At 42.2% G+C, this 24608-nt stretch overlaps 1 protein-coding gene and 1 long non-coding RNA gene across 2 annotated transcripts in view; one reads left to right on the top strand and one right to left on the bottom strand.

Annotated features, from left to right (window-relative positions):
• The window catches only part of LOC132592627 (uncharacterized), a 33681-nt gene extending 13949 nt beyond the window's left edge, over positions 1 to 19732 (top strand). The window contains exons 2-3 of the long non-coding RNA XR_009558123.1: positions 7924 to 8104; positions 19033 to 19732. This is a non-coding gene — a long non-coding RNA (uncharacterized LOC132592627). The remainder of the gene's footprint in view (positions 1 to 7923; positions 8105 to 19032) is intronic.
• FAM241A (family with sequence similarity 241 member A) lies at positions 1448 to 17023 on the bottom strand. Its single transcript, XM_035114113.2, has 2 exons — positions 16645 to 17023; positions 1448 to 4998 (listed from the first exon to the last, which is right to left on the bottom strand). The coding sequence occupies exons 1-2, from the start codon at positions 16840 to 16842 to the stop codon at positions 4753 to 4755; spliced, it is 444 nt and encodes a 147-aa protein (XP_034970004.2). The 5' UTR covers positions 16843 to 17023; the 3' UTR covers positions 1448 to 4752.
• Positions 19733 to 24608: the final 4876 nt, after the last annotated feature.

The raw sequence follows: 24608 nt of genomic DNA, 5'->3' as shown, positions 1-24608 counted from the left end.
AATTGAACAGTACACATGTCAATAGCAATATATCAGGAAGATGCTGCACAAGCAGTTCTTGTTAACACAAGGAATCAGAATGTTAAGCACCCAGCTGATAAAAAATTGCCATAGAGGTGGAAGAAAAAACCCAGTACAGGATCTGTTTAGGCCAGCAACAGAATGTAATGGCTGCACAATATGCTGACTCTTCAGCAGAACCTAGTTTGTGGAGCTCAGCTGCTTGTGAAAGATAGCGTGATCCCAACTAAGGTTTATAGAATGAAATGCCTGAGGAAAGCAGGTGCTTGGCTGATGTCAGCTCTAGTTAAGCATTTTACAGTGTATTGCATCCACAAGGTGATGGGGAAAATAAACACTGGAAAATCATTTTTTAACATGTGTAGCAAGATAGCACACTAGCCAAATCACTGCTTCACTGTAGCCAGGATAGGCATCTTCAAATAGGTTTTAATAGTATCAGAGATTCTTGCTTTTTGTGGTTGTAAAGTTAGCCTCCATATTACCAAAACACTCATAGACACAAGGTATTGATGAAAAGACATCCCATACAGAGCAAGGAGCCTTAGGATCAACTTACAACCAAGGAAAATTAGCTATTTGCTCCCATCTGTACACACACCACTACTCTGGTCTCACTTCCGTTCATCAAAAACAGCAGTAATGTCTGTTCCAAACCCTTTGATGTGTTAGGAAAATGAAAGAGCTGCTCACATGCTAGTTTCTTATTATCTCTTGATTTTCATTGTCAAAACTCTTTCCCAGTCTAGTTCATTTCAGCTCTTCCTCCTTCCAGGGCCAAATCACTCTACTTCTTTGCAAGTTAGCTGATGCTGCCTTGAATCAGAAAGCTTCTCACACAGTTGGGCTGTCACAGAAATGTTCAGCTAAGGGGAAATACTGGATTAGCCATTTGGGATCTGGAATTCTTGACCAATTAAATTTTTTTTAAGGGTAGGAGGGTAGCCCACTGCACAGTAAAGAACAGTATTCTGAAAGCTTCAAATGGACAGGCTTCTGAGTTCCCTTCCATGCTTGCTGTGCAAACTATTTCTACTTCTAGTATTAAATTGCTTCTCAAATTCCCTTGTTTGGGAAGCAGCTGACTAGGCATAGGCGACTAGTTTTCAATGAGGAATGCTTAGAAGGTCCCACCAAACAGAAACTCCCCACTGGCCCCTTGAATCCATGCTTAAATCTAGTATTGCAGTGGAAGTCATCTGCAAATAATAGCACTTTACCAAAATGCTGGTTTCTCTTATATCCTAAACCACCAGTTACTAAAGTGATTTTTTCGCTCTTCATGGATGCAGCTCTGTTTAGTGTTGTATAATGATTTCTTGGTTTATTGCAGGTCCCATTGAATCACAAACTCAACAGAATACAACTGCGCTTTTTGATTCTCCCATGTATTCCTCATGAAAAATGATCAGGCAGGGACAAGGAGTATTGAGAAAGCATTTTATTAGAAAACGTAACGAAGTGTTCTCAAAAGTACACTTTTATAGAAACGTATCTAAGTAAATAATTTAACCTTGTCAGTTTGGGTGTGGCAGCTTTTCAGTGCAAGTGAGAGTCCAACAGTCTATTAAAAGTCTTGTGTTCCCAAAGCCTCTGTGCTTGACCATAAAGCTTTTCCACACATGGATGGGAGGCCTTCAGTTTCTATGCCTGAGTACATTCACCTGCATCGTGTTATGTGCAGCTCTGGTGTGGTATTTTGGCGCAAAAGAGTTGGAGCAAGAAGATGTGTAAATGAAACATCATGCATGGTCCTTTGGATCCTGCCAAGTTTCTTGTACAGCTGGAGAATTCAAACTACTATACACACACACACACACACACACACACACACACACACACCTCTGAGTCACATATGGATTTATATACTATGCTCCCCAAACAATTTTAATACCAATAGCCCAAGTGGTAATTTACCTTAAATATCTTCACATAAATAAAATTACATATATACAAAGTAAAGAGTTGGGTTACTGTTCTTCACAATGAACATTTATATGGCAACCTAACACTGTCTTCCTTGCCACACACCTTCCAATTGTTTCAAAAGTGCTTGCACCAGAATAGCACTGAACTTTGTAGCCAACAGACAAGAGTAATACATTTTATAAAGAAAACCTGTGAGACTATTCCTCATCTTTCAAACATGAAACATTTCTGCCAATTCATTCTTTAAATTCTAATTGTATATTTTTCCTCTGATAATATGTAGCTATAAATATGTGCCCCAATCATGCAAACCTTGAACCCAAGCCCAAGTTGGGCTGCGCTGGCTCACATGGAAGTCCTGTATGCATGGGCCTTCCTCATTCATTTCAATGGATGCAATCACTTTGTACAGATTTGTCTTCCTCTCATGAAATGAATAGGAAATATACTGCAAGTGAAGGAGATTCAGGTGTACATAGAGCCATAGTACACACAAGAGATCACTTGTAGTTGCTACAAGTCAACACAAACAAAAAGCAGCAAGGTCAAATGCTTCTCCATTTTAAATGTTTGCAGGAAGCAAACTGTACAGAAGAAAAAGGTTGGTTCAGCTATTTTAACGTTATGGACACTTAACATTTTTGGCAAATGAAATGGAGATCAGAAATTCATTTAAAAGTGAAAAAATATGCCACTATGTTGAGCATATAATAAATTGCATCAAAAATCAACCAACTTTTTCTGAATAGTTGTAACACCTATGTTGCAAGAAAAAAATATATTTATGTGACCATTAGGACCATAATCAACAGAATGAAAGCTGCAGAAATAATTCTGTTTGATTGTATCCAATAATAAACTTTTGTTTGCAAAAGAGCTTTTGATTCAGCAGAGGCAACCACCAACGGGGGTAGGTGCGTGAAATTATCAATGATTCCTTCTTCTGCACCCCACAAAAAATAGCTTGAGAAGGTTGGGAGACTATCCAGAACAGCATTAAAGGGAGTGTTAGAGCTCCACAGAAAAAGAGGTATCAGCGAAATGTATTTCCCTTCCACCAGAGATCTCCACTTTGGGGCAGCCCATCCTGTTTCACCATCTGAAGCAAAACAGGAATTGCTACCTTCTGTCCCCCTACACCTCCCCACTTCTGCCACCACTGCACTCTGGCTGTCGCTAAGCTTGGCGGGAGCTGGGGTGCTGCTTGTCAAAGCATTACCAATTAAGCTGATTTGCAATGCCCCGGCTCTTGCTGAACTCAGTGAGAGCCCAGGCACTCCTCAAAGTGTTGCCGTTTCGCTTCTTTGCCCATGGGCCTCCCTCTCAGTGATGGAAGCAGTGGGGTGGGCCAAGCACCGTCTCTTGAACGTCTGCCACCTGAAGCGAGTGCTTCACCTCATCTCATGGGCAGGCCGGCTCTTCCTCCATTGATCAAAGGCCTCTCTGTGAATGTAAGGACTCTTTGTAAAAAAAGGGACACTGGCTACAACAGATTGCACAAGCAATATGCTTATATGGCTGTCATTCAATATGCTTTTCTCTAGCATTTCCCTAGTTTCTCATTCAAAGAATCTTCCACTTTGCAAATCAACCTCATAAGAACCACAATACTTTCAGCAATATACTAGGGCCTAATGATGGCTTTGTACTGAGCCCTTACACTCCTGAGTTCATTTGGTACAGAATGGCAAAAAGAACAGTTGGCATAATTACAAATCAGGTTCAGACTCTGAAGGAATCTGGCCTAATTCAGGATAGGGTTTATACGTCCAAACCTAGGGAATTTGTTTTTGGAATCCCCCCAAAATGAACTATGCCCCTATCACTAGAAAGGAACACATGAAAGATTGTAGCCACCATCTTTAGTGTGGCTTGTCTTGCATCTAAGTCTACTGTGCTTGTGCATAGAAAAGTTTCAGATACAGGATGGAGGATTCTAGAAAGCCATTACAAAAAGAGAGGAAATTTTTTTCCCACAATGAGAACATGACATGGATGAAAAGCTGCAAGAGTATTAGTCTCTTATCTAGTAAATATGTTGGGCTGGATTCGACTATTCTGGCACGCTAGTGGAAGCCAGTGCCAGGGCTTCCCCCTCCCTGCCCCATGAAACCCTTGCACCTTCTCCAAATTTGCTCTGGAGGGTTGGGAGAAACAGGCAGGCAGAGGAAAGGGGGAATTGTTCTGTCTGGCAAGCAGAAAACGCTTGCACTGACAGAACGATCGGAAGAGTGTGATGTTGAATTCCTTAATTTTTACTTATATACATATAAAACATTAAATGGCACCAGTCGTACAGAAGCATACTTGCTTAAGACTGAATATGTATACACACAAGGCTAAAGAAGTTTGCAGAGATTTACAGGATGATATAAAATAATGAAGCATAAAAGCTCATACAAACCAGCATTTTAAAAAGTTTAGTTCGCAATACAAAAAGGACTGTTTAAAAGTTGTCATAGATCAAATATAAAACCACTGCTAACCTAATTTCTGGGCAAGTTTCTTTTCATACCAAAAAGACCTTCCAGGACTGGAACCCACAGGAACTACATTGATCCAGTATCTTCTATTAATTAGCTTCCACTGTCATGTATTAAGATCTTCTTTTACCCATCAGTTCATAACACATTTAGAATTTTTTGCTTTGTTTTAAATTGCAAAGATAGGACAGTTCAAAAAGAAAGAGTGCATAACTTTAGTGGCAACATAATGTCCAGCTATAAATATACCATTCTTGCTTTGTTTAGTATGTAAATCCACCAAGAGATTACATAGTGTTCAACCACCATCTCTAGTGCTTTACTGCTGAACATAAATAATGACAAGGCATAAGACTGCAACAAGTCCAAGAGCTTGTAAACCAAGGAACCAGAGCATAACCCAGAAGAATATGACTATTACAGGTTCCACAATCCGTTCTCCAAAATACATCCTTGTGAAGCCAATACTAATGAGGCTTTTGTTGAGCTCTCCAAAGAGAGTTCCCATCTTTTTGTAGTCATCTGTAACAGGCTCAATACTGTAGTCTCTGTCTTCTTCTCGGACCTGCAGTAAGAAAAAAACAAACCAACCATAAGATTATTAAAATCTGGATAAATAAATTTGTAGCATGTTACTGCTGCCATTAAAAATACACACACACACCCTCCTGTGCAGAAATGTTGGTGTTTTTCATCTTTCTGCACTGTAAGGTGCTGTACTAGAAATGCCCCTTTCCCAAATCTGTCATTACTTGAAATCTTCATAAAGAGCTTTGCATAAATATACTCAGGAGGTTTCTCTTTTCCAGAGCTCAGTGGTAGACCATTTGCTTTGAATGCAGAAGGTCCTAAACTCAATCCTTGACATTTCGGGGGGGGGGGCGGCGGCAAGGAAGTGCCCCTGCCTGAAACCCTGGAGAACAGCTGCCAGCCAGTGTAGGTAATACTGGTCTTAGTATAAGGTAGATTCCTGTGTCTGCATCTGTGCCTTGAAAAGAGAGAATGAGGGAGAGATCATTTTTCCGCATTCACTGCCCCATCTTGTCACCTCTCCCCCTTAATAACAGGAGTGTACTACTGAATAACAGCGGCAGCGCCAAGTATTGGATTCCTTATCATCTTTATAAAAAAGACATTGCACAAAGCTTCTGTGGACAGGCTTTTGATGGAGATGGGTAATGTAAAGCAACCTTTTAAGATGATGAAGTACACAATGCACGGCACTGCTAATGCTTCCATTAAAGATGAGCAAAGCTCAGCAAGAAGCTACTCATAAATATTTTACTCAACAAGTCAATACTGTTAGCAACACAAGGCTTGCCTTGTAAACTGTAATTATCGTGATTAAATATCCATCATTAAAAAAAATCTGGAGAAGAGGCTTGTTTTAAGTCTAGTTCTATAGCCAAAACAATTCCTACACTGATGCTTTAATTAGATATCTAACAGCAAGAATAATACAGCTTGCATTTTTCCCCCTAGTGAGTAGCAAAACTGGCCAACCCCCCCCCCCCAATAACAAGCAGTGTAATCCTAAGTACCCTTACTATGGAGTAAACCCCCCCCTTAAGCTCCATGAGACTTACATTACATTACACATGAATAAGTGCAGGAAGTATGTGCCATTAGAAATTAAAATTCTAGTTTAGTAGAATTCATAAGGGTTAAAGTGCTGCCTTACTCATAATAAAATGCTGAAAGCTATTTCCAGATAAAGAGCAATATTCATACATCATTCACCCTGAAGCATATTTTAGCCCCGATCTCCTTTGATGCCATACACTATTGTTTGCCAACCTTTTTGGGTTCACAGGTACATTTGCAAAATTGAGGAACTGTTGTGGGTACCACCATGCCACAACTCTTTCCCTCCAGCTGAAACCCCTCTGCAATTGCCTACACAGAATTAGAGTGTTGGGGGGGGGGGGGAAGAGCCTTTGAATAGCTAAATAAGGCTTTGTTGAAGCCCTAATTTCAGCAGGGGGTGAGACCCTATGGGCACCAGGAAGGCCTCTGTGGGCACATGTGAGGCGACAAACACTATGTTGGTGACCCATGCCATACAGAATCATCTAGCAGAGTATGTTTGTGTCCATGGTTGTGCACAAGTGTCTCCCGTTTCATAAACATCAACTAGTTTTATGTGGTTCAATATTTTCACTACAACATATTAAATACATTTTGCAAAATTACCGTGTACCTCCTTAAAGTAGATGGATAGTTAGAAAGGAAAAGCTGCAAGTATCACTCATTTTTATATTCAAGTGATTTCTTCAGACAAAAACAAAACAAAAAACACACACACACACCCAAACCAATCGGCATTTTGCACCCAATTTTGTCTTGGTAATTTCCCTCCCCCTCCCAACGTCTGCAGTATTAAAGGTGGAAGGTTTGAACATTCCTCTGTATCTGCACTGCCATTTTTGTGATAAAAGGTTTGAAAGATCAGCCTCATGCTAATAACGTAACTGCCCCCTCGAGATCTGCACCATGCAGCACTTCAGTTGCATGCCAAATGTGCAACAAGGTATGGGATTCAGTTGGCAGATCACCCAAAGCATATACTCTAAAACTGTCCCTTTAATATCCACTCTTTTTCTGCTTTTGCCTTTTATAGAAATGTTGGGTCTCTGGAAGTTGAATCTCTAGGTGAGGAAGCAGATGCATCATGACTCTGGTGCATGCACATGGACACACAATGACCTATGCATGGCTTAAATTCCCTTCTCTTCCCACCCCCACAATAAATGTATAAACGTTGCTGAATGTGTCTGGAATCAGTTATTCTATAACCAGACCCATTTTGATTAAAGTTATTAAAATATTCTCATTATCTCTCCCTCGCTTTTAAAAAGTAGGCTGTTATAATCGATATAACATACAAGAAATAGTGAAGAAACTTAAGCACCTGTATTATGGAAAGGTGACTGCCATGATTATAACTATCGTGGAATCTCCCTGCTAGCTACCGTTGGGAAAGCCTTTGTCTGTGCAATTCTCAACAAATTACACTCACTGACAGGATCTATCCTGAGTCACAATGTGGTTTTAGAGCTCAGAGGTCAATGGTCAACATGATTTCCTCACTCGCCAGCTGCAGGAGAAATGCTGAGAGCAGAAACACCCCTTGTACATTGCCTTCATAGACCTGACGAAAGCTTTTGACCTCGTCCGCTGAAAAGGACTCTTCAACAAGATAGGATGCTCACCTAAGACAGGATGTCCACAATATGGTTGTGCCTTCCACGAGAACATACATGGCACCGTCCAGTATGACTGGTTCATCCATGGACACTGCCCTGTAAAGAATGGTGTGAAACAGGGCTGTGTTCTCTCTCCAATTCTCTTTGCTCTCTCCATGCCTTCAGCTCAGCTGAAGACGGTATGTACTTCCATTCAAGGAGGGATGGGGATCTGTACAACCTGGCACATCTTCACACCAAGACGCAAGTGTGGTGGGTTCTTATCTGAGATATGTTGTTTTCAGATGACACAGCCTTAACAGCGCACTCCAAGGAAGCTCTACAGAGACTCATCAACCATTTTGCCCAAACCTCCAGCACTCCATGCAACACATGATTGGGGTGGTAGATGATTAGGTCTACCTGGGCTCCACCATAACCAGCAACCTTTCCATCGATGCTGAGCTGGACAGGCGTATTGGCAAGGTAACTATAGCAATGACTTGCCTTTCCGAGAGCGTTTGGGAGAATGTGATGTTAATGACCAAATACCAAGTTGAAGGTCTGCCAGGATTTGTGTTGAGTATGCTCCTTTATGGAAGCGAGTTGTGGAAGTGAGTAGTGCACTTGGCATGACAGTCTTCAACGAGCATGTGCTCTCTCTCAAGGCCACATTCCCAGCATGTTCACACTTCTGTCTCCGTGATGTCTATGCTGGCTTGGTCATACACACAGAATTTAAAATACCAGGACCCCCAAGGATGTGTTTTATGGGGAGCTGGCTTCAGGACCTAGGCCTGTTGGCAGTCTAATTCTGTGTTACAAATTTGTCTGCAAACATGACATGAAGTCTGGTAACATTAACCCTCCCATATGGGAATATCTTGCAGACGACTGTAGTGCCTGGAGACAAGACATTCAAGTTGTATATCCACAGCACTAACCACAGGAGAAATGACCACTGAGAGGAGCACAGAGAGAAATGCCATTCTGCACTGTAGCAGCAAAAGCTGAAACCTTCATCTGCCCCAACTGCGAGAAAACATTTCTCTCCCATATCAATCTCTACAGCCACAGCAGGTGCTGTAGCTCTTCAACCATTTGGCTTCACCTCTTAAGGCACGCACTTCCGTTGTCTGCTGAGACAGACAGATGCCAATAACTGGGAAGAGGATTAAGCAGTGATTCCTGCTGTGAGAATAGGGGGTTGTAGCACTAGGCAGAGCCAATGTTCTCCAGACATTGTTGGGACTCCCAGCTTCCATTAGCCCCTGCCAGCATGGTAAATGGTCAGGGACGATGGAAGTCATAATCCCACATCATCCCATTCGCTGCCCTCTAGTTAGTATACTAGATGTCAAAGACACAAGTTCAAAACCCCACTTTACCAAGAATCCTGCAGCCTAACTTATGATCTCACAGCGTAACAACACAGGGTTGTTGTGAGGCTAAATGCGGAGGAAGGAAGGAAATAATATATGCCAATTAGAGGAAATGCAATAAATTATAATTGTACACAAGAGAGTTTTAGAATGTATGCAATCACATATGCGATAGCGCAACTGCTGTTGAACAGAAGCCAAAAGTGTTCGCACAGGATCTTCCTGTACCACATCATAAATATTTTCAGAGGGGATAACTCACTACTTTCTTCCACTACTGCTTCCACTAAAAATTTGGTAGTGTTTCACAAAAAATAAAATGTGTATTTTTTCTGGAAAAAAACAAAAACATAAATTTTAATTTTGCAATGTGAATGAGGGTTAGCAAAATGTATTGCTGGTTTCTTAAATTTTAAAATGTAACATACCAGGAACAATGTTACAGCAATGGATTTATATTTACCTTCAGATAAAAATAAAATAAGATAGCAAAGGTTGAACAGTCAGGAATGACATCTAACTGGTAGTAAATGGCTTATTTTATTTCTTTTGGGAAGGAAAAACATGAGCAGGCACAGGATTAAGCTGGTAGTGCTGAACTGAGATAAGGAATAAGTTAACAATGAAAAGCAAAGCAACCACTATGCAAAAACCTATTCAGCTGTTATATGAATTTTTTTTTTATTGCCATATGATGTCAGTCATAGCTTCCCCAAGCTGGGCTCAGGAATTTGGTTATGGCAACTAAGCACTTAAATACTAGCTGAGCAAATACCAATCCAGACAGAACTTTGTGAAGTGGTTTCCTAAAATAAAACCATGGTGCCAAACACTTTGCAGGAAACAGGAATCATAGAATCATAGAGTTGGAAGAGACCACAAGGGCCATCCAGTCCAACCCCCTGCCAAGCAGGAAACATATACTCTTGTAAGCTGCATCAGCTCACATTAATTGACATTAGAGAGAAAGCAACGAGGCTTGAACAGGTCTAACACAATTTAGGTCTAACACAATTTAGCACTCATAAAAACCTATGCAATCTGTACTATTTGTACTCAACACCCATTTGTCTGTGCTGCAGTCCAGTGTTTCTCAACCAGTGTGCCTCCAGATGTTTTGGGACTACAACTCCCATCATCCCTAGCTAGCAAGACCAGTGGTCAGGAATGACGGGAGTTGTAGTCCCAAAACATCTGGAGGCACACTGGTTGAGAAACACTGCTGCAGTCCATGAATAGCCATGAGTTGGGAAAGGATTGTCCTGAATAATACTGTTTTTACCAACCATTCTTCCATACCAATGTCAACTGTACAAACACTGACCAACAGATTTGGACTTATCCCCTCCCCCAATGATAAAATAAAACCATAGCACTATACTCATGCTGTGTCATTAGTGTGTAAGAAACCAAAACATTATCATGGATTAAGTAGCAACCTGGCAGCTGTACAATCAGGAGATAAATGCTTTGTAGGGGTACTACTAAGTACATTTATTGCTGATCTCCACAATTTTAAAGGGCTAAAGCTGAAATAGTATGGGAAGTACTGTCACACACTCAGTCTGTGAACTTGTAATTTTTTTAAAAAATCACATAATAAATATTTTGGAACACAAGCAAGTTTTATTTATTTTGCTTTACAGTTTGTTAAACCTATGGAAGTGCACAATAAAAATGCAATATAAACAATACAAAACATTTATTAAGCGAACAGCAGGTATGAAAATGGTATCCTTTTCTGCTTCGCTCATCAGCCAAAATGTGCAAAACTCTGGGCTTGTAGTATTTACTATAAATATCAACCATAAACTGTGATTCATATTATTCATTCCTCATTGAGAAAACTATAATAATAAGCTTATAAGCATACACTTCCGCTAAGGCAGATTACAAGATTTCTAGGTTGTTGGTTTTTTTAAAAAAAAAAGGAAAGGAAAGGAAAAAGGGAGGAACAGCTAGGAATATAACCTAAAAATCCTTACTTGAATATATATAGTTAATATTCTTGGAAAGAGCTGAGTAACTATGGCACGGATCCAAAGAATTACAGAGTTCCATTCACGCGATGGAGCTTTCCTGTGTTCTCCTCCTTCTGGCTGTATTCCTTTATTACCCCCCCCCCAACCACTCCTTAGGGTTACGGATGTGGTGTGGAGGGCTGCAGCTGAAGGAGAATCAGCAGAAATGTGCATTCCAGTGGTACAAGGCACTATGTGGAACCAGCTTTATATAAATGGCGCTCTCTTTGTCAGATTTTAAAGCGTTGAAAGATTAAGCTTATGAAACTCTTATGGCAGGCTTCTTCACACATTAACAAATTTCAGTTCAGAGATTTGGATATTAAGCCTTCATCTGGAGGAAGGGCTGTAGCTCAGAGGTAGACCACTTGCTTGGCATGCCCAAGATCCCAGATTCAATCTCTAGGAAGGACTGGGAATTTCCCTTGTCTGAAACCCTGCAGAGCCACTATCACAGTGTGTGTAGGCAATACTAGATGGATTAATGGTTTTATACTGAGGCAGCTTCTTATGTCCTCATTATTTTTAACCACCCTTTATTCTCTTCCCACTTTTTTTGTTTTTTTGCCCTAAAGTAGCTCAGAACACAGATCTAAAAGAAGCTATGGCTGCATTGCCCTTGCAAAGCAACCAGTGGACCTGCAGGTGTTTTCCTAGTTTCTGCTGAGTGTGGAGAAAATCTTCAGCAGAGTAGGAAGCTGAGTCAGATGCTGAAATCCAAGTGGTCACCAGATGTTGTGATGAGGAAAGGCCACCCTCTACACAAAAGCCCAGCAAATCCTCACTAGGCTCTCCCAACATAACTCATGAACAATGTTCTGAAGATCCACCCTTCCCTTACACACTGAAGTCAACATATAACTATTTAAGAATACAAGAAGAGGCCTGCTGGATCCAGTCAAAGATCCATTTCGTCCAACATCTTCTCACAGGGTCCAACTACATGCCTATGGAAAGCCCACAAACAGGAACCTAACTATATCACTAAAGTGATATATAAAAGTATGTGAAAGACTTTGTTTCATGATCAGGGGATAGAGAGCTCTATAGTAAAAGTATCCAAAGAACAAGCAGATCTTATAAGAATAACCTCTTAACTTAAAACTCACCTGTGGGCCACAATTTTGTCCATTAAATTTATGCTAATCCCAAACAGACTCGCAGATGCTATATTTTTTGTTATGCCTAAATTAACAATTATTAGTGGAAAGCATCTGTGAAATTTCAGTTGCATTCTCACAAGGTTGGTGCTGATTTCCTATCTCTACTTCCATGGACAACTGTGCTCTTCTTGAAATGTTATCACAATTTTAATTTCTATCACTACAAGTCTTTCCCTAACACTTGTGACCCTGAAGATAATTATGAGTATTTCATTAGGTATTTAGCACTCCTGAAAATATAACCTTATTCTCAGTTGCTATAAAACTGCAAACACAGAGTTTTGTTTCTCCTTTTAGAACACAATGCGGGTCCCACCATCCCACTTAGACAGGAAGAGAGAACAAAAAGGAAAAGCATGTTAACTGTCAACAGCTGGTTCCTGAACAGCAGAAAATGTCACAGTTGATTCCACAGATGAGGCCTTGGTTGCAAGTATTGCAAATGTTAGCCAACAGTAGACAACTTCTTTTTGTAAAGAAGCAACTTTCCAATATTTAGTTGCAGAGTACAAAAAGCAAGTCTCAGGAACCTTTACATTTTCACTGAATATAACCCATTAGGAGCAGAAGAGCTTGAGGGTGAGCTCTCTAAGCCTTTTGATAGGCATGGCAAGATGTTTTCAGAGCTAAAGTTGTAACAAAAGTTACGGTATAACAAACATCCTTAATGTTTACATAAACATCCTGCATCGGTTGTGACATGAAGGAGGTGCTCCTGAACTAGTTTTATGTTCTGAACCACCAATTTTCTAATTTCTTTTTTAATTAATGTTTTTCGGCACTGCAAGCTCTTGAGAAGCTTCTTAAAAAAACTGGATATTGCATCACATAATTGGGTTGACAATAACTTGAAGCCCTTCGGCTCCAGGTTCTCTCTGAGATGTTGCATGTTCTCTTTTCCATTAGTGTGTTTTGGGAACTGTTGTTCCTGGCACAAAGATCCAAACAAAGCGAAACCTGGAGTGATACTGAGCTACCAGAGCTATATTTCGATCAAAGATCAACTCTCATTATTATTTGCAGGAGTCTATGCTTCTTTTCCTGCAGCATAGTAAGGGGGCATCCCTTCAAACACTTTAGGAAAAATGTGCTGATGCCACATGCCTCCATATATCAACTGTCAAGCCACCTGCTGTGCCATCTCACATGCAAACTGACAAGTAGTGTCCTTCTATGTGGACCAAGATAGCCTTGCTTCATAGACTAGCACCAGCAGCTCAAATCTTGGGAGCCCCAAAAAAGCCTAGAAGAAGATTATCACAAAGACAATAAAGGTCAAATTTCCCAAGCCATAATTTATTCAGATTTTTTAAAAAGTGTATTGGCTCCCCATGGCCTTGCATAGTTGCAAGAACCATCTTCAGTTCTCATATGGTTTGAAATGGAGATGGTGTTTCAGAAACAGCATTGAAGTTAGGTACTTTCCCAGAGCAAGTCACAATAAATAACAAATTAGTTTACACTAGCTACACTGGCTAATGAGACTGTATGGGGCAAGCCCTAGCCTTGATAATCATGCGCATGCCAGCCAAGTTCCCAGTTTAGTCTGAAGCAGTCAGCCTTCTAAGTGTATAGGATTTCCAGGATGTGAACAAGAAGCAGATGCCTGAATAGGGCTACAATTCATATGCAATGGCCATTAATTGTTTGCTGCCTTTTGTTAATTTTCATTTATTGTCAGTCACCTTGGAAGCAGAGAGGTAGCAAATAAATATTTCAGATAGAATAATTACTGTGTGCATAAATTTAGGTGAAAAGGCTAAGGGCTCTAGTAAAATGGGGCTGACTAATTCAGCAAGTTTTTCTGAAAAGGAAATTTTATGACCAATACCATGGCACAGAGAACCTGCAAAACTCCAGCTAATTCATAATTGAGCACACCTCTTTGTAGAATGTTGGCAGGTCTCTATAATGAACAGGTTCTTCCAAGCCAGAGGTGCTCATTTTATCTGTTTAGAAAGAACTGTGAGCTCATGTTTTGGATGCAATGGTACACAGAGAAAAGCTAATAAAGTGAAAGCTGACAGGCACGATAAAAATAGGATTATAAATATGCTTACAAAAATTACTCTTTGTAAAAAGCCACCATTTTTAAACAGGCATCTCCTGTTCTTGCTTACACAGTGGTGAAGAATGCCTTTAAGATTATGCCAGCTACAACATGCCTATGCATTTAGAAACAAATTTTAAATTTAGTTTGTTTCCAAAACAGTGGTTTGTTTCCAAACTACTGCTTTGACCAGAACTGTAATTTGAATCTCTTGTTCCTCCATAAGGGCTCTTCTTTGTACATACAATGAAAACAGGGAAGTGGCAGACTCTGCCCACACCCTATTAGCATGTTGAAATATCTGCTACATGTGCCCATAACTACAACCTTACACATGTAAGAAAGGACTCATCTGATCAGGGCTCCTGATTATGTGGAGTTCATCCTATGCACATACACTTGGACACATATTGCAGATGTGTGCTTCAAGAGACAGGTGGAGCTTACTGTTCCACAAGGTACATGCAGAGAAGCTTAACACACGAAGCGGGTTTATGTCACTCAATAAACCCAATTCCTCTGAACAAGACAAACATCATTATAGACTCTTTTCCTGGAATCTTGTATTGCCTTTCTTCCAAGAAATCTGAATGATGCTAAGAGGTGCGTCTGTGACTAGAGTCTCTAAACATAAACAAAGGATAGCATACTGGCCTATAATTATTCCACTGCTATGTGATCCTTCAGGTATTTCCAGATTGGGTAAATTGCAGTGTACTGGGTGCACTATTGGAACTACTATGTCTATGTGTACATCTGTGCAGGAATAAAAGGAGACAGAAAAACCGGACCACACCCTACTATTCCATTTCAATAAATTCAGATTAAACTACCACCCCTTAACTCCATTCTTGCAAACTCAATGATAGTTGTAACTCCACACATTCTTGGAAAATATGGAGGACTTAACTATTGAGTGCTCTATAGTCACAAAGATTGTGTTTATAAGAGAGTGATTTGTGTGAATGGGTTCTGACACCTTTGCTAGTTCAGGGAAAGCAACCTGAAAGACCCATTCCTCAAACTATCCCAAAACATATTAGCATTTATTTACATTTATTAAAATTTCCATAGTGCCCCTTCGTGAAGCCCTCTGAGCAGAAATCTCCTAGTGAATCCCTTACAGCTCAAAATACCAATTTACAAAGAGTCTGTAATCCAATATTTGTTGAGCGGTGATACTCCTGAAACTACCAAGATTTTTTGGGGGGTACTTAACGGAGACCTTTAAAGCTAAATCTAAAGTTGCCTGATTTATTCAAGGGTGGCCATCTATACAGTATTGTATGTTTTGGATTCAATGTACAGTATTTGGATGATTTTGTAGGATTTTATGATTTTACTATTTTAACCTATGCCAATAAAGGCCAGTAGCAGCAGCAGCAGCAGCAGCAGCAGCAGCAGCAGCAGCAGCAGCAGCAGCAGCAGCAGCAGCAGCAGCAGCAGCAGCAATAATACAGTACCGGTATTAAAGCCCAGTCAACAAAACCTGCATCACCACATTCACAGCCACACCATACATCTGAAGTGCATGACTTTCCCTAAAGAATCCTGGAAACTGTGATGTGTTAAGGATGTTGGGAATTGTAGCTCTGTGAACCATAAACTACAGTCCCTAAGATTCTTTGGGGGGAAGTATGTGCTTTAAATGAATGGGGATATGACATGGGAAAATAATATAGGGTTCTTTCTTATCCCCTTCCCCCCCCCCAAGTAATTTTTTTTTTTGGGGGGGAATCACACTCGTGTGGAAAGTTTGCATAACCACATAAATATAGCTGTGGGGTGTATTTTCCCAATACATCACCAGGAAAACTTGCAAGGGGGTTAGGAGAACTCCACCCCCCCACGAAGTTCAGTGTCTTTTTTTCCTAACGATCACCATTCTCCAAACTTATCCGATGGGGCGATGCAAAAATTCCTTCCTTTCACAACAACAGCCACGCTTTTTAAATTTTATTTTCAGAGCGCAAGCGCCACAGGCACGATATTATACACAGTGCAAGGATGGAGGGAGGGGGCGCTCTCTCTCTCCCCCCCGCTTTTCTCCTGTGCGCGTTTTGCGCGTGCACTGCCCTGCTTTTGCCAGCGCTGCACAGGTGCGGCGCCCCACCCCTAACAAAACCACCCCCCCCACCAGACTTGGCTCCCACCAGGACCCAATAAGAGCCACGGGCTGTATCAGACCCAAAGGGTGTGTGCGTGTGTGTGGTTTCTGCATGATCCTGCTAACGACAATCGGCTCAACCAGATGCTTCTGCAAAAAGCCCCCGGAAGGCAACGGCCCCAACCGTTCTCCCGGGCAACTGGTGGGGCGGATCCTGCCTGGTCGAGGTTCAAAAAAGAGGGAACACGCATTTTACAGCCCGCACCTGGCCACCCTTTGGACCCAGGAGATGCAGCCGCTCACCTGCTGTTCCTCCTCCTCGCCCTCCTCCTCCTCTTCTTTCCCCCCAGGCGGCTGCTGCTGCTCCCGGTGCTGCCTCCTCCGCCTGCGCCGGGCGACTGCCCTCCCGCCCGGAGAAGCCGCCAACGATGGCGCCGGCTCCCAGTTCCTCTCGAAGGCGTATTCGGGCGGCGGGAGCAGCAGCTCCTCGGTCGAGCCCATCCCTCCCCTTCGTCGCGGGGTGCGGGAGCGCCTTCCTCCAGGCTTGGGAGAGGGAAGCTCCCGCCGACGAGCGCTGGGCAGGCAGGCGGGCGGGCACGACTAGCGACCCGGCGGCGGTCTATCACGCTGCCGCTTCTTCTGTTGCCTCGGCGGCGCCTCTGCCGCCTCGCAGGGCGTTTCTCGAGAGGCGTCACGGGGTTTGCAGGAGGAGGAGGAGGAGGAAGGCGGCGAGGGTTGTGCCGGCGCTAGAAAGAAAAGGGGCGGGGTGCGTGTGTGTGTTTGGTGCGTGAGAGAGAGAGAGAGAGGGTCGGTGAGGGTCTCTCTCTCTCTCTCTCTCTCTCTCTCTCTCTCTCTCTCTCTCTCTCTCTCTCTCTCTCTCTCTCAGATATCCTGCCTTTGCTCGAGAGGCAGGGCTGGAAATGCGTTTCCACGCACATGCACGCTTTCCTATTCGTGTACTCACCCTCACCCAGGGCATGCGGTATGTACAGGGCCGGATTTACGGTAGGTTTGATGGGGCCCTGAGCTGCTGAAGGTAATGGGGCCCCTAATAGGTATCTAAAGCCATTTGCACATAACAAAATATGTATGTTGTGAAAGTAATTGTTGAACTGAAATACAGTTAAGAAGAAGTACATATATTAATAGTGAAAAAAATTTTTTTGGGGGGGGGGCAAGAGAGTGGGGCCCTAAGGTATAGCTTGTTTAGCTTATACTGTATGTAAATCCAGCACTGCGTATGTAGCTGCACATAGAGATACATGCAGTACTCCCCCCCCCCGCCCCCTAAAAATGTTTAGGGGTAGTCTCATTAAAATCACCATTTTATAGTTCAAATCGGGAAAAATAAATACAGTAAATGGACAAAACTACAAAGGTTCACAAAATGTATGCATGGACACACATATATACATGTGTGTGTGTATATATATACACACTCAACCAAACACATTATACAACAACTGCTTGTCACGGCAGTCCCCCTTTTTTGTCACCTGGCCCTGCTAAATCACACATCCCCCCCCCTGCTTCCTAGGAGTTGTTTGGTAGGATAGGGCGCCTTGTTAAAAAGGTAAACAAGTGTTACCAAATAAAAATAAAAATGCAGCAGTCTGGGGGACACTGAAATGTTAAGAAATGCATTATGGCAGTGGTTCCCAATTAGTTAAGTACTATGTCGGCAGTTCGAATCCCTGCGACGGGGTGAGCTCCCGTTGCTCGGTCCCAGCTCCTGCCAACCTAGCAGTTCAAAAGCATGTCAAAGTGCAAGTAGATAAATAGGTACCGCTACAGTGGGAAAATAAACGGCGTTTCCGTGTGCTGCTCTGGTTCTCCAGAAGCGGCTTTGTCATGCTGGCCACATGACCTGGAAGCTGTATGCCAGCTCCCTCAGCCAATAACACGAGATGAGTGCCGCAACCCCAGAGTCAGTCACGACTGGACCTAATGGTCAGGGGTCCCTTTACCTTTACCTGTGTGGACCCCCTGTTTTTCAAAAACCAAGCCATGAACTCCCTACTTTGGAAAATGTTGATGTCTCTGTGGTTTTAGTTATTGTTATATGAATGGTGCCACCATGCCCTCCAACATGTCCCAGTGTCTTTTGGGGTGCTACGATCTTGTGCGAGACGCACGCCCGGCTGTAATTTTGTGCATTTTTAGACACTGTTCTCTTTGGATGTCCCAGACAGATGACACGGATGTTCTGCTGGCCCCCTGGGGTCTGTGGACCACCAATTGGGAACTACTGTATTACGACACATTTCACTCCATGTGATTATACCAGGTTCCCTCTATTTCTAGAAGTGGAGCCCTGTCAAGTCTTTGAGCTACATGTTACCCTGATATGAATGAGAATCGCTAGCAGTACGATACCCTTATTCAGAGTTTAGCTCCCTCCTCAGTCTACAAATTATATTTCTAAGCAGGCAAGTAGATAGTCAGGATCAGGCCTGTGATTTTTTTAAAAAGTGTTTCTAATGTTGTGTTCTAATGTTGTAAACCACCCTGGGACATTAGGGTGAAGGGCAGGTAATAAATAATACCAATAATACAAGTCAGGTGAGCTTTTTCTTTTCTTTTTTTTAATGCACCCTTATCACACGAATATGTCCAGCTGCTATTTAAAGCTAATGTCCTGAAAGGCTTGGAATTCTGAAAGCTAGACAAGATTTTTTTTTCTCATTCCAGTAAGAAAATGGAAGTACCTACCTAACTGCATCCAGGTACCAATTCAATCCAGGGAAAACTCAGGTGATTGTTTACATACAGTATTTTATAACGCCTGAATACAGATCATGTAATGAGACTATCTACATATCTCATACAGCAACCACATCAGGTGCTATAACCTTCCAGCAGTTCGACTTCACCCTCAAAGGTGCTCTCCATTGTTTCTTGATACAGATGGATGCCAACCAACAGATTTCTTGAAAGAAACCAGCACTTGTTGAAAAATTTAGTTGCTTGCAAATTATTTGAGATTTGTTGAGCCTTAAGCTACCCAAGTAGAAAAATTGCTGTCAGTCTCACAAGGTGGTTCTGGTGAGTCTCAGTGGATGGGTTTTCAGGTTACTACTTGCACATTTACTACTTATAGTTTCCCAGGAATAGGAAGAAGATTCTGGCTGCAAGTATTCCATTTCCTGTGTCAACAGAATACAAACTAGGCATTTAATTCCCTCATTCCCAGTGTACAGATGCCTGGAGTTCACTGTACCTTTCCTCACACTGAATTGCACAGCTTATGTTCATAACCTTACTAAGCAATAAGGAATAGACAAGGTGAAGCAGAACAATCGAGTGCCTTGTGACCCTCGACAGCATGACTCCTGTCCCTTTTAAATTTATCCCACGGATTTGAAATGTCTTAACTTGTAATACCAATAAAGGTATTTGTATTCTATTGTTGTAATAATAATAATTGGTGCAGTCTAGAGTAGCATTAGCTTTTTTTTGCAGCTGCATCACACTGTTGACACATATTAAGCTTGGGGTCTACTAAGATCCCAAGATCCTTTTTACATGTACTACTGGCAATCCAGGTGTCCCCCATCTTATATTTGTGCATGTGGTTATTCCTACCTAAGTGTAGAACCTTACATTTGCCCCTATTGAAATGCATTTTGTTTAGTTTTTGCCAAGTTCTCCAATCTGTTAAGGTCATCTTGAATCCCGATGATTCTGTGACTGAAATGTCGAAAAGCTGCACACAGAAGGGCCTATACGTTGTTGGTGAAACAGCAGGTCAAGTGATTGAACTGGCTTAAGAAATGTACGGGTGTGTGAACCAGCGAGTCAAAGGAGCAAGAAGACCAAGGGAAGAGATGGAACTGGATTACACATATTGATTTGAAAGAACTGGCAGAACATCTGGTATCAGGTTCTCTAGTAATGTTCTAAATCAAATAATCTGACTGAGCAGAGCAGGATAATGGGGCTGTGGGGAGGGTGGGAAGGAGCCAGTCAAAACATTTGTGATCATAAACAGGCTGCTTTCTTTCTGCTTCCAAGGTCAGCAATATACACATACATTTGCTACATGTCTACCTCAATAACATTATTACATATATAGTGTCTGTTGCTTTTCAGTGTGGTTTTGTGTTAGATTAGGAAAGCTGTTACTTGCTTGTTCCAAAAATATTTACATTTTTTCTTATAAAAATAGTCTGAAAGTTCTCTATGTGCAAGGTTTAAACTGCTGAGACATCCTTGTTTCCCTCTTTAATAAAAATGAAAAAATAAATGCAGTAACCTGTGGTTTTTTTTTAAAAAAACAAAAACAAAAAACCCTTATGATTTCAGATTTTCTTGAAACAAAACAATTTAGTGGGATATTTGATACATTTTAAAATTGTCAGAGCTGAGTCAAAATGAATAATTTACTAGATTAATATTTTATTTTGCAAATTTACTGTAAGGACAAATGATTTTCCAAATGCATAAATTATTTAACAGAATTAGGTAACAGATTTGTCAGCCAAAATGCTTTTGCATTAATACTGCCAAAATATGAGACACTTATCATTGGGATTGGGGGGGGGGAGAGAAAGGGTAGCTTATTTTTATTTTGGTGCAACAGTGGCTTCTCAGCATTGCCTTTAAATCTTTCCCCATGCTGGTTCAGAAATCTTTTAAAGAGAACATTTCTGGTTGCAAGTGTTGTATGATGCAATCTTTCCTTATAATTCTTTAATTCCCGAGAACAGTGAAATTTGAAATAAGAGCTATGATCTTAACACCTGAGTGGGTCTGTAGGGAGAGAGGTGGACTTTCAGACATTTTGGGCCTAAGTCATTTAGGGTTTAAAACACTAACCTTAGCACCTTGAATTGAGCCCAGAACCTGTGCAGCTGCTTTAAAAAAAGATGATAACAGTCGTACCTTGGTTGTTGAATGGAATCTGTTCTGGAAGTCCGTTCGACTTCCGAAAATGTTCGACAACAAAGTGTGGCTTCCGATTGGCTGCAGGAACTACCTGCACTCAATCGGAAGCCACGCCGGAAGTTCGGCTTCCAAATAACGTTCGCAAACCAGAATACTCACTTCCGGGTTTGTGGCGTTCAGGAGCCAAAACGTCTGAGTCACAAGGCGTTCAGGATCCAAGGTATGGCTGTATATTGGTTCTAAATCGAACCGTAGCCAGTAATCTGGCTGCTGCGTTTTGGACTAGTGGAGGTTTCCAAGTTGTCTTCAAAGGCAACTCCATGTGGAGGGCATTGAAATGATCCAGATGTCAGAAAGAAGAAAACGGGGGTGATGCCACTGACCCCCCCCTCTGACTTTGCTCTCATCTATCACATGCATGCAATATCTGACAGATTACCCTCCCTCCCTTTGGCAGAAAAATGTTTCCCAACCCTGGTCTCTCAAAGCTGCATTGTTTCAGTGTAATTTATATTTCATTGACAATGCAATGCCCCGCCCCCATTTCCACCACCACTACACTAATGGGACACCACACACATATCCTTCACCACTGAAATTTGAGACCCCAAGGTCTGCCATTGCAGGTCCCCACCCTGATTTAGGAGCTATGGTTCACATGGCCACCTTCGGTTTATTTCAAATAGTCTCTCTCTCTGTGTGTGTGTGTAAACTAGACTGAGTTAGTGTGTAAACTAGACTGAGTTAGTGCACAAGCATTAGAATTCCATAGAAGTCAAATAATACAATGAAATACAATGCAGTCATACCTTGGGTTGCGAACGCTTTGGGTTGCACTCTGTGCCGAACCCACAAGTACCGGAACGGGTTACTTCCGGGTTTCGGTGCTCGCACATGTGCAGAAACACAAAATGACATCATGCGCGGAAGCGCTGAATTGCGTCACGCACGTGCACAGACGCGGCACTGTGGGTTGTGAATGCTGCAGGTTCTGAACGCATCTCCCACACGGATCACATTCGCAACCCGAGGTATGACTGTATATGAAATAAAGGAAGCAATAAAAATACAATTAAAAATCAATAAGAACGTTCTGTGTGATGGATGTGCCATCTCCTGCCTTTGACAACACAGCCACAATCACACCGCTGACCACAGTTTGGGAACGCCTGCCCTAGTGGATGCAGGGCTGTGGTTGTTTTGTCTTTGAGAGGTTTCTGTGAGTGATGTGTTCTTTCCATTAAACATTTCCCCAGTGCTCCACAGCCTCCCTGACTGCCTTCGCTTAGTGATCTGAGAAAGCCCTGTGGAATGAGTTACCGCCTGATGGCTTTCCCTAAATGTGGGAAGCAGAGAAAGTAGCAATCAAGCACATGAAACAGGTGCACTCACTGATTTTGTTTTTAAGATTCTTCTACCTTAAAAAAGCAACAGCTTTCTGCACCATTTACTTTAAAAGTAAAAACAACAACAACAACACTTTGCCTAAAAAAAGAACAGTTGTTAGGCATATAGCAGGCAGTCTCCTTGCTTTCCTGTACTTACTGTAAAGCTTAACAGAGGAACATTATGGGAATTTTCAAGAAACATGGGTACTTGGGTAGACTGCAGAATGCAAACCACCAGAAAGCTGATTTACGGAATGGAAGACTGAAAAGCACCCTGTGACCACTTTGAATATAAGGTAAAGGTAAAGGGGCCCCTGACCATCAGGTGCAGTCGTGTCCGACTCTGGGGTTGCGGCGCTCATTTCGCTCTATAGGCCGAGGGAGCCAGTGTTTGTCTGCAGACAGCTTCCGGGTCATGTGGCCAACATGACAAAGCTGCTTCTGGCGAACCAGAGCAGCGCACGGAAACGCCGTTTACCTTCCCACCGGAGCGGCCCCTATTTATCTACTTACACTTTGGTGTGCTTTCGAACTGCTAGGTGGGCAGCAGCTGGGACCGAGCAACGGGAGCTCACCCTGTCGCAGGGATTCGAACCGCCGACCTTCTGATCAGCAAGCCCTAGACTCTGTGGTTTAACCCACAGCGCCACCTGGTAAGTGTGACAAAAACCTTGCACCCAGCCCATGAGCAGAGGCATACCTAGGCTGCCTTATGCCCTTGGCAAGGAGCTATATCTTGGAGATGGGATGGGGCAGAATGTCGGGTGCAACGGGGGTGGGGCGGAGTGGAATGGAATGGGGGCAGGGTATGCTTATATGTGCTCTGCTGATGTGTGTGGGGTACGGGAACAGAACCCTGTGCAAATGGTCCCTGCCTTTACCACCCTTCATTCCAAAATTATAGGGCAGTTCACGGCATAACAATACAAAATGGAAACACAAAATACATCATAAAAGCAAAAACAAAACAAAATTAATAAGCCCCCCCCTCAAAAACACATTTAAAATGACATTGTCAAAGGCCTGGTGAAAGAGAAATGTTTTCACCCGGTGAATCTCCCTGGGGAGAGCGTTCCACAAGCGGGGAGCCTCCACAGAAAAGGCCTGTTCTCATGTTGCCACCCTTGGGACCTCTCTTGGAGGAGGCACATGAAAAAGAACCTCAGGTGATGATTGTAGGGTCTGGGTCGCCAGACAAGAATTTTATCAACTCTTGAAAAAAACAAAACCCAACAGCAGCAGAAAACTCCCAGCTCCGATCAGACACAATTCGGTTCAGTGCCCCCTAGTGGCTTGTAATAACAGTCCAACTATGTACACATCACTGCAGAGCTTTCCAAACTGTGTGTCGTGACACATAAGTGTGTCAGCTGCAGTGTGTGTGTGTCACGTGAATGCTCCCCGTGCTCCTCCCAGGGCTGGAAAGGGGTTAGTTTAACCTCCGGTTTGCTAGTAAAACTGAATTACTGTGTCGCAAAATGATGCATGTCTAAAAAGTGTGTCACCAACATGAAAAGTTTGGAAAGCTCTGCATTGCTGGCTTAAAAAGCAGCTAGCTTGTTCTTCTTCTTTTTTTCCAAGTCATATTGAAGCTGTTTTGGGGAGAAATGCACCAAAATGCAGTATTTCATAAGAAACAAGAAGATAGATACAGGATAGATATGGATTGTGACCAACTTCGTATTTAGTGCACTGAATGCAGAGGCGGCGGCAGTGTTAAATATATCGACTCAGTGGTGCTGAACTCAGTGGTTACATTTCTCATAAGTATGTGGGGCTGAATTATGCTTTGTTTGCTTGGCTTTTCCAAGAAAGCTAAAACCATTTCTTTATGCCTCGAGTTAAACATATGACATTTTTTAAAAAAAGTAACCTCATGATAGATTGTTCTATCTGCAACCCTTTCCCTCTTTTTCTAACCCCATTCTTTCTTCCTCTGTGTGCTCTGGTATGTAAATTAAGACACATGCCAGATTAAAATTAAATGAGAAT

This window comes from Zootoca vivipara, chromosome 9 (genome assembly GCF_963506605.1).
Source record: "Zootoca vivipara chromosome 9, rZooViv1.1, whole genome shotgun sequence".
Classification (NCBI taxonomy): domain Eukaryota; kingdom Metazoa; phylum Chordata; class Lepidosauria; order Squamata; family Lacertidae; genus Zootoca; species Zootoca vivipara.
This window is presented reverse-complemented; position numbering and strand designations above follow the sequence as displayed.

Bases quoted from the DNA above. Each gene is read 5' to 3' on its own strand.
- FAM241A (XM_035114113.2), bottom strand. From the start codon at position 16,842: ATGGGCTCGACCGAGGAGCTGCTGCTCCCGCCGCCCGAATACGCCTTC. The intron at 4,999-16,644 runs GTGAGCGGCTGC...TTCTTACTGCAG, and splicing joins GCGAGGAGGAGGAACAGCAG to GTCCGAGAAGAAGACAGAGA.